The 16,045-nt window shown below is 39.9% G+C and overlaps 3 protein-coding genes across 4 annotated transcripts in view; all 3 read right to left on the bottom strand.

Moving 5' to 3' along the window:
• The window catches only part of rab31 (RAB31, member RAS oncogene family), an 8,897-nt gene extending 8,329 nt beyond the window's left edge, over positions 1 to 568 (bottom strand). Inside the window, exon 1 of the mRNA XM_020591314.1 lies at positions 367 to 568. Coding sequence (XP_020446970.1) covers positions 367 to 402 — 36 coding nt within the window. The 5' untranslated portion in view covers positions 403 to 568. The remainder of the gene's footprint in view (positions 1 to 366) is intronic.
• Positions 569 to 1,314: 746 nt separating this feature from the next.
• On the bottom strand, positions 1,315 to 10,154 carry ralbp1 (ralA binding protein 1). Its single transcript, XM_020591286.1, has 11 exons — positions 10,109 to 10,154; positions 9,137 to 9,184; positions 8,792 to 9,046; positions 7,039 to 7,470; positions 6,571 to 6,920; positions 5,869 to 6,030; positions 4,771 to 4,902; positions 4,277 to 4,387; positions 3,994 to 4,115; positions 3,600 to 3,720; positions 1,315 to 3,023 (listed from the first exon to the last, which is right to left on the bottom strand). Exons 3-11 carry the CDS (start codon positions 9,039 to 9,041, stop codon positions 2,724 to 2,726), a joined length of 1,980 nt encoding a protein of 659 aa, XP_020446942.1. The 5' UTR covers positions 9,042 to 9,046; positions 9,137 to 9,184; positions 10,109 to 10,154; the 3' UTR covers positions 1,315 to 2,723.
• An 893-nt stretch (positions 10,155 to 11,047) lies between these two features.
• Positions 11,048 to 16,045, bottom strand: part of twsg1a (twisted gastrulation BMP signaling modulator 1a) — a 13,702-nt gene continuing 8,704 nt past the window's right edge. For both annotated transcript variants that reach the window (XM_020591312.1, XM_020591313.1), the window contains 2 exons: positions 13,362 to 13,622; positions 11,048 to 12,825 (listed from right to left, as the gene is read on the bottom strand). In XM_020591312.1, the coding sequence (XP_020446968.1) occupies positions 12,644 to 12,825; positions 13,362 to 13,622 (443 nt within the window). In that variant the 3' untranslated portion in view covers positions 11,048 to 12,643. The remainder of the gene's footprint in view (positions 12,826 to 13,361; positions 13,623 to 16,045) is intronic.

Raw genomic sequence — 16,045 nt, 5'->3', positions numbered from 1 at the left:
GATGATAAAATGCCAGTCTCGTTAAAAAAACACGACAAAACACAAAAGTCTACATAGTTTCGCCTTAAAAGATCAAAATTAGACGCAGATGATTAAAAATAAACCAAGCCCAAAATGACTGCTGCGCCCAGCTGTCGATGGGCTATTGAGTTTTCAGCCAAATTGCTTAGCTGTAAATATTTACATTTCCAGGTTTTTTGACGAGTAGCACATTAAAGTGAAAATAGTTTTTTAAAAAACGAACTTGACAGTGCCAGCTGGAGTAGCTTGTGTTGATGTGCTAACTTCTAAATGCTGCCCGTTACACTCGCAGTAGGCTGAAGAAATTTGACCTAAAATGGATCAACAAAAACATAAGACACTTACCCCTAGGAGGCAAACTTTGAGCTCCCTTATGGCCATGGTAAGTTGTAAAAGGTCTTTCAAATCATTATTTGTCAGTGTTCCAGTCCGTCTCTTTGTCTCGTCATGCTTGAAACCGAGTTGTTTTTCCCTTCTTCTTGCATAAAAGAGAAACCCAGCCCCTTAAAGAACAGACTGACCATCTATCCTACACTAGTGTCAAGCAGTGACAATGACAAAAAGAATTTCCGGTGATGCCCTTCAAAATAAAACATGACTGGAAAACCCTGCATGAACGAGTAGTCTCTTCCGGGATGGCAATTCCAGTGCTGGAAGAAGCACTCATGAGTCTTGACGTAAAAGTAACAGTACCACAGTGTAAAAGTACTGTTACACGTAAGAGCCCTGCATTTCAAGTATTACTTGATTATAAGTAGAGTAAAGTATTAGCATCAAAATGGTACTAAAAGTAAAGGTAACCTAGTGATTACACAGAACTGTACATTTCACATTAATGGATATATTAGCTATTAGATTATAACCATCCAGCAGTAATTCAAACCCAGGGAGTTAAAATTTGCTCCACCTCTACCAACTGCAACATGTAGCAATAGATTATACAGTACTGTATGTTGTTTTATTAATCTGATTCTGAAATGTAACTAAAGTTGTCAAATAAACACAGGGCAGTTAAAAAATACAGTAAAACTGTGTCTAAAATGAATTAACACAAAATGAAATGATAATGCTCTTTATAAATGCACTTAACCCCATAATTACAGTTCACTTCCTCAAAATGCATGCAGTTTTCATTTACACACTAAATAGGCTGTGAATAGGCTGTGAAAGGGGAAAGTATTCAGAAATGTGTAATGGAAAACGGGAAGCACTAACTATGGACTACACTTCTAGTCAAACATAGTACAGCAAAAAAAGTAAACCTTAGGATTTATGACAGGAGCAATACTGAGATATATTATTCAGATTGACATTTTATTCATTACAGCATTATTCTGTCTGCAACAATGGGCTATAAAAGCTTGGAACAATACGAAAATAACCCTATGAGAAGATTCTGAGCCCAATCTAGCATCGATCTGTTTCAGTCACAAGATTAAAAATGCAATGAATCATAAGATGAGATGTGTCTGTGACCAAAGCAGGCACTGTCACACTAGCATTTTCCACACAGGTCATTAACAAAACGAAAATAAAGGACCAAACAAAAGAGCTCAAAGTACAGTATGTCTGCAATTTTACAATAATATACACAAATGTAAATAAGTCAGGCCATGCCTTTGCTTTAAATATCACTGAACAATGACAGTACTTTGCAATAATCGTGGATCAGTTGTGAAATTAAATGATTGACTTCTGTTGTGGTTATTCATTTCCAATTAATGTCATGAAAAAAACCCCCAAAAAACTAAAATATACATCAAAACTAATCAAGCCTCCTGTGTGTTTCTGGAGACCAGAGTCATCACTGTGGATCTGCTATCAGCAAACTGGAAAAACAGAAAAGACGACTGCACTACAAAGTGTTGTTTCACACAATGTCACTTCCAGCTGTTTGTCTACATTTTACAGTGATGAATATACTTTTGTCGCATCTTTATTTTCCATTCATGTTTTCATCCGTTGGTCAGTTGTGAAGTACAACGCCACTATGTTTATGTGCATCTGCTATTCAAAGAAAAAAATCTATAATATATATATATATATCACTAAAAGGCTGTCAATTTAAGTTAATCTCTTTCTTGAATAGTCATCTGCATTCTTCAGAATACTACTTCAATATACAATATATAGATACTAGACAAATCATAAATTTTACAGTATTCAAAGAGCTATTTCTATTAGTGGTTCTCTGGGGAAACTTGTTCAGTCTGGCATCTTCAGTTATGGCACAGTGTTCTCTAGCTTCCGTTTGGGTAAGGGAATGAGAATGTATCTGGTAATTATTTCTTAAGTCCTTAGGTGAAAAAATAAACCTACTGTAATCAACTCTTCCTTCCACTCCCTTACTTGCTTTATAAATCCCTTCATGCCATGTCTTCCTCCCTCCTCTTCCTTCATACAAGCTTGGCACTGAATCTGATAATATGGTCCCACCAAGTCTCTCACAGTAGGAGCCAGTTGTCCGCCACAGCAGCTGCTTTACTTGTGTGTGTGTGTGTTTTGCCAGGGAAAATGGGAAACAATGTATATGATTTTGCTGAGCCAGGACAACAAAGACAGTGTAACAGATTTTTCCATGGCTGCCACAGTTAACTCCAGCCATGTAAACTTTCCAGTGGATAATGAGTGACGCTACAGGACAACTGACCAGCGGCAGAGATGTACAGCAGCACAGAGCCACCAAATACCTCGCTGACATCTCACATGTTGGTGTCTCTCCTGTCTTTGCTTGGCGAGGGCTTTGAAGGATCCTTAGCTGCCTTTCCATTGGCCGAGGCAGCCACATCTGTGCTAGCAGCCACCGCAATGACAGAGCGTTTGGTTTGCTCCTCGCTGCGGGCCTCTGGGCTCGGCTGTGTGGGGGGGGCCTGCTCAGCTGGCAGCTGGACAGTCAGCTCTTGCTGTAGCTTGTGGCTCTGCAGAAGGCGGAGCTGGACGCGGAGCTCCAAGATGGCCTCTTGCTCCTCGTGGATGGCCTGATTCAGGTGGGTGTTTTTGTTCTATGGAGGCAACAAAATCCAGACAGTCCTTAAGAAACTTACTAGTTCAACTAGTAATATTCACAAAGAGGCTGTAAAGGGATGTAGAAATAAGGGAAATAGTGGAACTATGCATTTAGGCCCCAAAAGGTATTACATTAAAAGTTTGTAACTACAATTCTAAAAAAGTGCTATTAGCATCATACAGACCAGCCCGACAGGCTATTTCTTGCATCTAAAACAACAGCATCAGAATACTTCAATATTTTAGACCAAGCTATTCTTTAACATGACTCCGTCCTATTAAGGATTGTGTCATCATTATGCCTCTGCGCCGGCAACAGCCATGGCTGGAAGCATTATGTTTTCGGGTTGTCCATCCATCCAATTTTCGTGCAAGCAATATCTCAGGAATACCTTGAGAAAATTTGGAGCAAATATCCATTTGAACACAAGGATGAACTGATCAGAGTTAGTGGTCAAAGGTCAAGGACACTGTGACCTGACTGGCAGACACACAATTGCAAGGCAGTAAATTTTAGTTTTGCACATAAAACACAGATTAATTACAGTAGCTGGACTAAATTCCTTTCTCACCTCCAGTTCCTCGTTTTGCTTTTGCAGATCTTCCAAAATCATCTGCAGCTCTTCCTCGTCCTCACTCTCACTCTCACTGTCTGATGAATATTCCTCTGTCTCACTGCGACCCTGCTGCCGACTGAGGAAAACAATGCTGGGTTACAGCTGAGATCTAACACACGTAATGGCTGTTTATTGTTTTACAACAAGGGTTTTCAACCAGTGGTCCATGGCCCCCTGCTGGTCCATGCTGGAATTGCAAGTGCTCCCCAATCATACATTCAATGACATAGTTCCACTGTCAATTTTTTATGTATTTATTTTACTAATTTCCATGTATCACTTATTGTTTTTGAATAATCAACTTAATGCAAATATATACAATTTAGAAATACCACAGTCACTCATCTACCTCTGTATGTCTGCAATCTCAGCCCGCAGTCTCTCAATTTCTTCCTTCTCAGTAGCTATCTGCCTACGAAGCACCTGCTCAAGAGAGATCAGCTCCTCCTGCTCCGTCAGGATCTCATTTTCCTGATTATGGAGAGGAAACAGGGAAAAGAAAATTATTAATGGAGCTTAATAAGAATGAGACTTCAGTAAGGATTTTTTGGAAATATTTTCAGGCTTTTGTGCCAGTTTTGTGAGCACATCCTTTATAAATGTGGATTTTTGTGCTTATTTGACTGACTCACCTGTTTTAAGAGGAGGTTGATAACTTCCTCTTCATTCTCAGTCATCTCCTCCTTTGAAACATCTTCCTTTGACAGGCTCGCTATCTCCTGGGCTATTTTAGTCTCACACTCCTAAAAAGGCCAAAAGACAAGATACAAACACAGCACAGCTCTGGTTTTAGGCGTCACTGTATTGGGGTGCATTATACACTCAGTTGACAGGTAATGAGGGACACCTAGCTTAGCCCTATGTAGTCTAACACAATAGTTCTGTAACAGCCCTCTTTCATGAAGGTGATAAAGTTTTGTTTTTGTTTTAAAGAGGTGTTGATTCAACTGTATGATCATTTTGGAGGCTGCATTGCACTGCATGAAGAGAAGCTTCTGTTATTTACCCTAGATTCATAAATGTTGCAAACAAAATATTAGTTGAACAAAATGAACAAAAATGATTAAAATAGCCTTTTAAAAAAAACCCTGACATACACACAAACAGATATCTGGACACAGCTTACCTGACGTTTGGCCTCCCTCAGCTTGCGTTTCAAAGCCGTCAGGATTCGCTGAACCTCCCAGAGTCTCTCCTCTTTGGACAAGTCTTTCACACCCGCCTGCAGATCCCTGTGCAGGCGGTTCAGAAGGTAATCCTAAAAACACACACATTTATGTTATAGGCGGAAATTTGACACTCTTTATTTGATGCAACAGTCAAACATGTCTGAATTCCTTAATCATAAAACAATTATACTAATTCTTAGTGTCTTACATTATTCGGGGACAAAAAACTGATTTAAAACCAGGTACAGTAGCTAATGAGAAAAGAATAATCTAATTTCCTGTGCATACTTTCGCGTTAAAATATGTATCCCTGGCTCACTGAGAAACAGCAAAGATCTGTACTGCTGACAGGACTATGTACTATAAACAGAAGGCATCTGCTTTGCTAAATACTTGCTGCATGACTATATATCTATTGTGCAACACTTTAATTCATGCCTAAAGTGAAAACAATTTATCATCTGCTTACTTAAAAGAAATTAGGAATAGCAACATGCACAATTAAATAATGAGGATTTCATACTTCACATATTTCTATGAAGATATACAGTAACTTGTACTCATTTTACTACAGGCATCACAAATCAGCATCCATATAAACTGTTCAGGTCCAGTGTCTTATTCAAAGACTCTTTGGCAAGGTAGAACTTAAAATTATTTAGATTAATTAAACGTAAGATACATAAAAGAAACATCCACAAGTGTCTAAAACAAGTTTTTTAAATTGTCAACAAAAGTTTCCAGAGTCCAAAGTGATGTCTTCAACAAACTGTTAAAAAACGATGATATTTTAATTGACAATGATATAAAGTGAAGAAAAACATGAATCTTCACATTTAAAAAGTGGAAACTCGCAAAGATTTTTCTTAATTACTTAAATGCGTTTCATCCATTTTTAGGAATGATGTGACATTTTGGGAAATACACTCATTCACTTCACTGCTGAAAGTTGATACCCATCTACTTAATATGAGCTGCACAGTTAGCTTACACTTCGTATAAAGTCTGTAAATGTCCAAACAGCTAGCCTTGATACACCCAAGGCTTGAACACACCTGTCGTCGGATCTCCTCTTTGATGTTCTCCTGGGTCTCGGGCAGCGCTGGCATCGTTGCCATGTTGGACCAGCGAAGGGGCCGCACCACTGGCTTCAGGACTACGTCTCCAAACAGCTCCCTCACATGGGTGAAGAACACGTAAAGAACACGATTCCCAATCTAAACACAAAGGCAAACAAATCGGTGGACACAAAGCGACAGGGCACGGCACAAACTGTAAGTACTCTTGCATTGCATGTGGGGTAGTCTTTGTATTACGTGTGTCAGACTGTAGTGTGAATCACCTCTGCACAAATTTCTCCACAACACACTTTCCAAATACTTGCACAGCCTAAAAAACTCACTCATTGATTCAAGGATGCATTTATTTAACAGTGCTGTTTTTCAGCCACAGAGATTGTCCTCTATAGGAATAAATTAGCTTCACAAAACTGGGCCAGGGTTTTTGAGATGAACTGACTGACTGATCCAAATAAAACTCGGTTGGTTGGTTGCTATGGGGATGTTTCTTATCTTTAAGGTACAACTGAGCCCGAGTCAAATTCCCATTTTTCTATTTGATGTTTAATTTGCCTGTTGCTGTTAAATTACAGCTCTCTGCAACATTTCATGACCTTTCAGCCCATTTCCTTCCTTTATTATCTTTTACAATCATCTCACATTCCATTTACTCTCCCTAGTCCATCTTCCCTCTCTGACCTGTATGGTTGGGTTGAGGACAATGGAGATATTCTGAATATTCATCTTGGTGTCGGCCTCCCTGGCAATGACGTGGTCCATGTGCGTGATGAGCCAGGAGAGAAGAAGTCGGCTTTCGGGCGACACCTCGGACAACAGCCTCTGGAACTCTGTCACTTTCTCAGCCTCCACCTGCCGACCGCAGGCCTCCTCAAAGCGCTGGGCCAGGTCTCGGCTCAACAGGTTCTCAGGCAACTCCCGAAGGTACTGCTTCAATAGACTGGCAACTGTGTGGGGGTCATACTCCTCCAGGGTGGGGCACTCCTCACGGTCATATGACGCTTTTAGCTCATCCACCTTGGACTTCATACCTGAGAAGGAGAGAAGTTCAATCACACAAATAAAATTATTTGATTGTTTTTCTCCATATTTAGCAGGTCTGTTTTTACAAGATGACATCAAATCAACAACATCCCAAAGTTTCTATACCTGAGACCCGGTAGATGCCCTCACACTTCATGCCATAATTTTCAATGTAGTCCACACAGTCTCTAAAGATGGCTGGCAGCTGGATGCCATCATACAGAGCTGTTCTCTTGACGGCTTCAGCCAGAGGTGTTCCAAAGATGGGTCTGAAGGTGGGGGTCTCCACCGGGACCGTCTCCACCTCAGTTGTGGGCTTCTTCTTCTTCTTCTTCTCTTTCCACTGTTTAACCACGTCTGCAGCAGTCAGGTCCTTAGATTTCTTATCCTTGGCCTTGTCCTCCTTGGGGCCCTTCTCCTTCACCTTGAAGTCCTTTTCCTTTTTCTTGGAGAAGCTCGGCTTCTTGAACACATGAATTCCCTTAGAGCGCTTCATCTTAGACGGGCTCTCTGCTTCGTCTGCTGAACTGTCCTCCTGAAAGGCGGCGTAGCCTTCCGCTGTGAAAATAAATGAAAAGTAAGAAGAGGCAGAAATAGATCTGAATGGAGATAACACCCGTTTTCCTATCCTCCTCCTCCAACAGAACTATGATAGCAGTGAAACAGAAACGGGAAGAGAGACGTGTGAGAAGAGAAGATAGCAGTGGAGGGGGGGAATTGGAAACAAGGTCAGCCACTGATTTAGCAGAGCTCCCACTGCACCTTACACCTCTCCTCTCCAGAACCAGTTTAAATGTATCTCCTCAGAGCAAACTCCAACAAGAAGTGACCTCTTCACAGCTTTTGTCTCCTATAATAATCTCTACTCTGGTTTTCCCCCCAGAACAGTTCCTGTGTATCACACCACTGCCAGAGACACACCTTCACTGGGCTCTCTGGGTGTGCCCTTAAACTACCCACCTCTTCCTCTCTCCCACTACTCTATTGTAAACAAGGTGTTATTGTCCTCTGAACAAAACCCAAACATGTACCTTAATATGCGTCACACACCATGGAAACAGAAATCAGGAGGAGACTGAAACAAAAGAGATGAATTTTTTTCTGAAGTTCTCAAATATTTTTAGTTTCTTTTACTTTATCTTGGAGTGCCAAGCTAATCATTATACTGTGCTTATGTTACAGTAGGTCCCTAGCATATTACATAAATTTTCCCACAGAACTGTGGGCTTTAATGTGTTGAATACCTTATACTAACACAGCAATGAACATTTACCCTAGATTAAATTAACTGTGCTCATGAATAGGCTTTGTTCAATGTTCTGAGCAAAAAACCTTTCATCAGACGCTGCCAGTAACTAAATTACTACCCATCTGCATGCCAACCGCATACTAACCAAAAGTATTTGCTACTGTCAAATGTTGCCAAAATAGGATCTCATAATTATGAGATATTAAGTCATAATCAAGGTGTTCCTACCGAACATCACAGTATGAAACTCAAGCAGACAGAAACATTCAGTTTTCAGTGATTTGACAAATTCTGGCTATTTTGAATGGCCAGAACAACATTTTCAATAGAAGTCACCTGAAATGTATCATCATAACCAGGGAATATTGTTATACTCAAACATTTATTAATAAATTGGCAGAAATATTAGAGGATTAGTGTGCCTAAAAATCTTAGAATAAGGTCCCTTTAGAAAAATTTCCAGAACTTTCATTCATTTCTAATAGCTTTGACAAAGCCTGGTAAATGGCTGAAAGAGCCACAAAATGTCCGTTAAGTGACCTTGTGTGGATTCTTTATTTATTTTTGTAAAACTGCTGTTTTTAATGCAAATAAAACCTTCAAGTTCAAAATTACAGGATAATTCCTTACTCCTTTTCTCCTTCTTCTTGAACTTGTTCTTCTTCTTGCTGTGTTCTTTGTCATCGTCTGAGACGTAGGTGTCAGGTGCCTCATGGTGATGGCCATCATGAGGTGGCGATGGTTCGCCGGTGCGGTACAACCCTGGGAACTTAGTGGGGCTGATTTCCTCAGAGCTGGGGGTGCGAGCAACACTGCCCGGGTGTTCAGCCCTGCGCTGCTCAGCAGGGCTGCTGCTGGGAGGCAGGAAACATTCAGTCATGGCTGGTCTCGCCCCTGTACCCCTCCGTTTTTGTGCACCCGTGGGCGGCCCAGCGGGTCTGCTGCGGGGAGGCAGAAAACATTCAGTCAGGGCTGCTTTAGCCGTATCACTCCTCTGACTGGGACATCACCCCTCCATCACATCTGCAGTTATCAGAAACATAAGATACAATAAAGGGAGCACTGTAAATCAAACTCAAACATTATGTACACAAAAAGATATAGCATAATAAAACAGGGTGCAGTCTTTTCCTGCCTTAAATGACTTGTCAGAGCCTCTGTTTTTATATTACTGTTGTTTTTTATTATTATTGGACACTTTATTCCATTTTAATTTTGCAATACTGATATAATTTTATCATGCAATATTTTAATCCTTGTTCAACAATGTAAAACACTTTATAATTTGGTTTTACAAAGTGCTGTATAAATAAATCTTATTAGTACAATATTTTTCTTCTTCATTTCCTGAACATTTTGATGACTGTGTGAACAGAAGAACTGCAGCAGTAATGTCCACCCACCAGATGGGGCTCTGCCATATGAACGATAACATTTTTATGTCCTACTTCTGAAAGGGACAGTCAGCAAAAACACAGCTACAGTCCACTTAATCAACCACAGAAACAACAATTTAGCTGAAACTCATGCAGATGACTGTAGACAAGCAGACACTTATTCATCTGTTTAACTAGCTATCAAATAAAGCACAAAATCCATTAATATTAATGTTTTTTTTATATTGCAGAGCCAATATTTTTAAAGTTGTGGAACTTTGAACATTGAGCAGTATTAACATTTTGTTGTGAAATATTTTAAATGACAAGAAACAATATCATGTCCATATGTTGTCATTGTTTTACGCTTTGTTCTTGTACTCATACACTTTGAGATGTGCCTTCTTGAACTGTCAAACGTTAGGAGACATCTGTGTCAAGCTGTTATTGTCATTGATTCTGCTTTTTAAAAGCCTCGGGCCTATATGTGATAGGTATATAATTTCACCTTTCAGTCCAAGTCACTTTACATTTTGTCATGTTAAATTAAGCAGCATAGATTTCTATTTACCATATTAATTCCTGTCAAATCAATCTGACATGAGATTGGGGATCTCCTGCAACACACCAACGATACAAGTGTGATGTATCGATTTCTCTACGAAATTACACGAGTGTCAAAAAGAGAGGGGTGATAACCAATGAAAAACAATATCTAAACCTTCACTAATACGGCCTTAGTTGAATTCTGGACACAAAACTATTAATAGAGTTTGTTTGACTATCTGATATCTTAATCTTCCTTTGCTATGGGAAGAGTGTCCTCACCAATTTCTTGTCGTGTCCCGTTTACGGTAGACCACTAACTGAACACAGCCAATCAGATTCCGCCAATATGATATAAAATGCTCCCATTAGTTTCTGAACTAATGAATGTAAACACATTTACATTAATATGTCATTAAATAAACGCCTCCCTCTGAATGGAAGGGCCCGCAGCTAGCTGCCACCCTGCTAAGCTAGCTAATTAGCAAGACTCTCTGTTACGATTTAAGTCACTGTGTCGTCCAGACAAAACCGCCACAAGGTAGCTAGTTAGCTGCAGGTAGTAAACTCCATCTTGTAGTAGCTGCACTGTCATTGAAACAGCAAAACACAAATGACAAGAAACTTTACCAAGTACTATACCGTTCCGTCAATTTCACAGTGGAGCTTCCGGCTGGTTGTATACTAAATAGACCTATCTGCGCTTGCGCGGTAGTACAAGTGCAGGATTGGAAATGTAGTTCAAAATAGAATTTGAGCACCTCGAAGCTTCCACCGCACATGCATAGCCTACAGGTGTTTTGGCCAATATCAATGTGGAACTAATGGAGGCGGTTTAGGCTGTGGTGTCATATTGAACTCAACCAAAGGTTCACTCTTATACAAGCTTGTGGACAAGAGAAACTGTCAAACAATGTTTTCAAAAGCATCTATAATATATATAATATATTTGGTCAGATGCTGTGATTGGACCCAGAAGACTGGTGGGTATCCAGACATATGAAACACATTAGTCTTCTGCTGAGATGGACATAAACACAGTACATTCATGCACACTTTTATAGTTATACATATTCTTGTACATGGATATTTGCATTTATGAGGACTTTATTTTATTCCACTACATTTCAGAGACATTTTGCAATTTTTACTCCACTAGATTTTTTTATACAGCTGTAGTTAATTTATATTAATGGTTTTACACAAAGTACGATTAACATATAACACAAAAGATATTGTTAAAGACTAAACCAGTTGTCTCCAACCTTTTTGCCTTGTTAAAAACATCACAATGTAGTGTGTACAGTGTAGTTGGGTCCCCTTGTTGCATTTCAGTATGTCTCTAAGTTTTTAGAAGAGACATCTCCTCTAAACTCCTCACATGGTTTCATGTGGTGTTTGAGCCCTAAAGAGGTAAAATTGACAAATATTTTCTAAAATAAAGTAAAACTTCCATCCAAAGTCTAAAAACATATTAGTATATTGGACTAAGCTCACTACCTGTATATAAAATAGGTAATCTAGCTCTTCCTCATGCAGCTACAACAGAAAAATGCTTCTTAGATATTGATGTATCAGTATTAACAATCTATTGTCTGAAATAATCAGATATTAGTCACAGCAGCATTGAACACTTTGATACTTGAAGTACATTTTACTGATAATACTTCTGCATTTTTGCTTAAGCAGAACATTTCATGCAGGACCTTTACTTGTAATGGAGTATTTTTGCATTGTTGTATTAGTACCTTTACATGAGTAAAGAACTGGAATACTTCTTCTACCACAGGTCCTCTTATCTTTGTTGGCATCATCTACTCCAAACCACACAGCTGCAGTGGTGAAAAGAGGCCGTGATTCAGTATCATAAAAAAAAAAAAACAAGCTCTCATTGTGCATCTGGTACATTAGTCTGTGCAAACTGCTGTTGCATGCCAAATGGGAAAAGAATGAGATAGAGCACCCTGCTGCCTTTTGAAAATGCCCTGGCATTACAAAGAGCATTTGTGTGTGGCGGTGAGAGATTGGCATCAGTAAATGCTCCCTTTCCTCTCTGCTTACAGGAGATGGTTAGTGAGCACTGGAACACCTGTGAACCAGAATGGTAAAATAACAACTTTGTTTCCCCAGGAAATGATGCATTTCCTGACTTGGGCAACACTAGGCTAAGATTAGAGGAGGAGACAGGCAACTTGGCAAATAAACATTCACTATTCTATGCAGTTTTTCAACATCATTTTAACAAAACATAGTTATCAGACTCCTCTCTGTGAGACAGTCCATGTCACCAAACAATTCTTTATTTGGCACAGGACTTGGGTTTAGCGGACCATAATTGTAAAAATACATTATTCATATACACCTCTAGTAAAAAACACTATTGGAAACATATCTAAAATATACAATCAAACAGAACAGCAGAATAAAAACAATTTGCAGGGGTAGCAAGAGGGGCATAGGGGGTATTTTACAAGGTAATTGAGGAATGCTAAAACAGTCATAGTTTCCTCTGTCCTCAGTCCTCTGGTGCTGACATTTGGTACCAATATGTGCCCACATTTCAGAAGAGACAGTTCATGCACTTCACTGCCTTGCTGCCATAGTCCACGCACTCGGGTCCAATGCATTGGCAGCAGGCGTTGTGAAACCAGCGGTACTTGGATCCTCCCATTGACTCACAGTAAAGTTTGCATTGACGGATAGACACGCAGTCATCAAAGTAGACCACTGTGCACATATTCTCTGAAATAAGAAGAAAATTTGAGTCACAAATCCAGTCAACATGGTTTATGGACACAAGCAACATTTTAAAGTAATCAGCTATAACCCTTAGTGTTCCCACTTTTACTTCAGGGCTAAAATGAATTTGTTGCAACTAAGCATGACCATATGTTTTGGTGTTGGTAAATGAGTTAAATGCTGTGGGAACGTTTGTATTATGAGTGTGTGTTTTTGCAAATAACACTGGCTTAGAGGGAGACGGCCAAAACAGCCACAAATAAAAATAAAAACAATGGCGGCACAACAACATTTTAAGCCCAGTAACAACTACCTAAAGAGGAGATCTTTGAACGATGAAAACAGGATCTGGTCTGATTTGATGACAGGCACAATTTTTAGAACCCATCTCACTTTTATTTTACATTGAAAAACTGAAGTCATTGAAGTGTGAAGAGTGACTTTCAGTATATGGATTAATGTGGATATGAGAAGCTGGTAAAGTGTGAACAAAGATATTTCATCATTTTTTTCCTCACAAGCCAAATGTCTGTTGTTACCTTGAGTGTCATAGCTGGTGTGGATGCTGTTGCCAGGCACAGACACGTTCTGGTGCTGGCTGTCAAGTGACTCCAAGAAGGACACCAGGTTCTCATGATGGGAGAGCTCCTCGGCGACAGGGAAGGACACCACCATCATGTTTATTGGTGCGTCGCCTTCTGTGAGAGCGCGAAACAGCGAGGGAATCGGGCGGTGAAGCTCCTCCACGGTGCTCTTCGACGTGGCCGGAGAGTCGCTGTAGTTCTTGGGGTTACACATCCCTGACACAAAGAGACAGAAACAGGCAGTTCAAAAACAGTCACTTCATCCACACTGTTAAAAAAAATAAATAAATAAATAAATCACAATTTCCTCTCTGACCACTGGTGATAGTTCAGCTTTTCAGGTAGTTTTGAGTTTATCTGCAAAGGTTTTATATATTTATCTCTGAGGTTTCTGCTGCCAACCCAATGCAGTGGAGGGAAATAAAATTGATTTGGAAAAACATTGAAAAAGTGCATTTGAAAAAAATTTACAGCAATAAAAAGTTACAACAGTTTAAAGTGCCTTATTAGAGAGAAGTCATTTTCTTTGGTTTCTTCAAACAAATGCAACCTCTGAATTTATTTCTTTTTCCCAATACAAGTTATTACCAAAAAAAGTCATTTTTAATGCAGTGAGAACTACAAAATTTTTTTTATTTAAGTCATTACCACTGGGGCCGGGTCTGTAGCCAGTATTTACAAATACTGAGGTCATAAGCTTAATTGTCTCCACACAGAAACTTTGGCTATCCACCACCCAAACTCCATTCAATTTTCTGAGCATTAAAAGAAAAGGGGAATATCTCAAAACCTGGGCACATAAAACCAAAACTACCTGCACGGCTAGATACCATCAAAGGGTATGTTTTTTCCTTTGTAATTTCGGTGAACTGACCCTTTAAGTACACTGGGGAGACTGGGAGTTCATTTATAAAACATGATTTTTCTCAAAATACACAGGCCTAACCGTTTTACGGGTTCACACTTGAATTCAGCTCACATGAGTGGTTTTGTTAAACCATAGCGCTGTCAAGAGTATCTTGTCTCAATTAAAGTCTTTTTAACACTTCATTAATGTCCAAATAATCGCATGGCAAAGTCCCCACATCCTCCAATAGGATCTTTCTAACCCTTCAAATGCATCAAAGTGAATTATAGCTAATGTCTAAATCATTTAATGGGGAAGGGAGTTTGACAGAGGAATTGTATTACAAGCCAATGCTGAAAGCAGAGCCAGAGCAGCTGGTTTTGATAAAGCGAACACATGGGTCCTCCCTCTGTGTCCTCCCTCCTTCTCTTCTAACATACAAACTGTTCTCTCCACCGCTCCTCTACTGGGCTGCTGTAAGCACTCGCAGAGACACCCTTCAAAGTAGACAGCATTTGGCACAAATAATATCTTCAGAGTGGAAACAAAGTTAAAGTGGTCATAAGGCCAGCACAAAATACAAAAACACAATTCTATATTTATACTCCAAGGTAAGCTACGGCTAAGCTACGGGCTGTCTTCACTGTCCAGGAGGAAAACTCAACCATAACATCTGTGCAGCAGCAGCAAGTTCAGAGCTTAGGGTCAGATGCTTGTATTTGTGTTTCACATGAAAGAACTTTAATAAAGTCTTGTTGTCAGCACGTACAGCAATATCTGTCTGTCAAAGCTGATCTGAGAGCCTTCTGGTTTGCAGGAGCCCTGCCTAGCAGAGTGAAAGGGTGATTGGTAGCTTGCGTGTGAGTACCATGATGAGTTTTTCTGTTATAGGAAGCTACAGAAACGTGTCGGGCCAAGTAACGCTCGTCACAGGTTCTGCATTTGTTTCCAGGAGCTAAGTTTCAGCACCCCCTCAGGTACTAGTCCTAAAATCAAGTACCAGGATCACAACGAGGCTGGGGGCACATGCCTGTAGAGCAGTCACTGGTGATTCATCAAATGCCTGTGTCTTCACACCTCAAGCATTAGCATTACTAGTACCATTGCACCATTTGTAAACACACAGCTGACTGGAGGAGCAGCCTCTCCTTCTCCTAAATAAAGACAGACAGAGAGAAAATAAATTGGAAGAACAAGCAGGACAATCCACGTCAACCTCGAAGACTATGCTTGGTGAGGGTTAAGGTAAGTACATGGTATACCGCTCATTAGGTTCCGGTAGTGGGAATGGATGAGTGAGCAGGCCTACCAGGTGCACACCAGAGTTCTGTATGAAACCATTTAACATCTCTGTAAAGTCAAACAACTAAAAAGAGCTACAAGGGAACACAAAATAGCCATAAAGAGACTCGCAAAGACCAGAAAGTCACGCAAAACCACAACATAGCAATGTAAAACAACCACAAAGAGACTCATAAACACCAGAAAACACGCAAACAATATGTAAAATTAGCAACGTAAAGCAGCCACAAAACACGGCCAAAATAATGTGCAAAACAAGACACCAAATGACTAAGAACAACCACAAAGAGACACAAATAGCCATAAGGTCAATAACTAAAAGGAGATGCAAAACAACTACTATGATCACAAAAAGAAGTCAAATGATGACACATTCAGTCTGGATGTCTTGCTCCTATGTAACAGGGAGGCCTACTATGTCTTTGTTCAGGGGTCCTTTGTGACAAAGCAAACAACCAGCTCTTTACACTCGAGTCATTTTAGTCACATT

The sequence above is a fragment of the Monopterus albus genome, unplaced genomic scaffold (assembly GCF_001952655.1).
Source record: "Monopterus albus unplaced genomic scaffold, M_albus_1.0 scaffold14.1, whole genome shotgun sequence".
Taxonomy (NCBI): Eukaryota; Metazoa; Chordata; class Actinopteri; order Synbranchiformes; family Synbranchidae; genus Monopterus; species Monopterus albus.
Note: the sequence above shows the minus strand (reverse complement) of the source record. Positions and strands in the feature narration are given on the sequence as shown.

Bases quoted from the DNA above. Each gene is read 5' to 3' on its own strand.
- ralbp1 (XM_020591286.1), bottom strand. From the start codon at position 9,041: ATGACTGAATGTTTCCTGCCTCCCAGCAGCAGCCCTGCTGAGCAGCGC. The intron at 4,388-4,770 runs GTAAGCTGTGTC...TGGCCTTTTTAG, and splicing joins TGAGGGAGGCCAAACGTCAG to GAGTGTGAGACTAAAATAGC. The intron at 3,721-3,993 runs GTAGATGAGTGA...TGTTTTCCTCAG, and splicing joins GAGATTGCAGACATACAGAG to TCGGCAGCAGGGTCGCAGTG.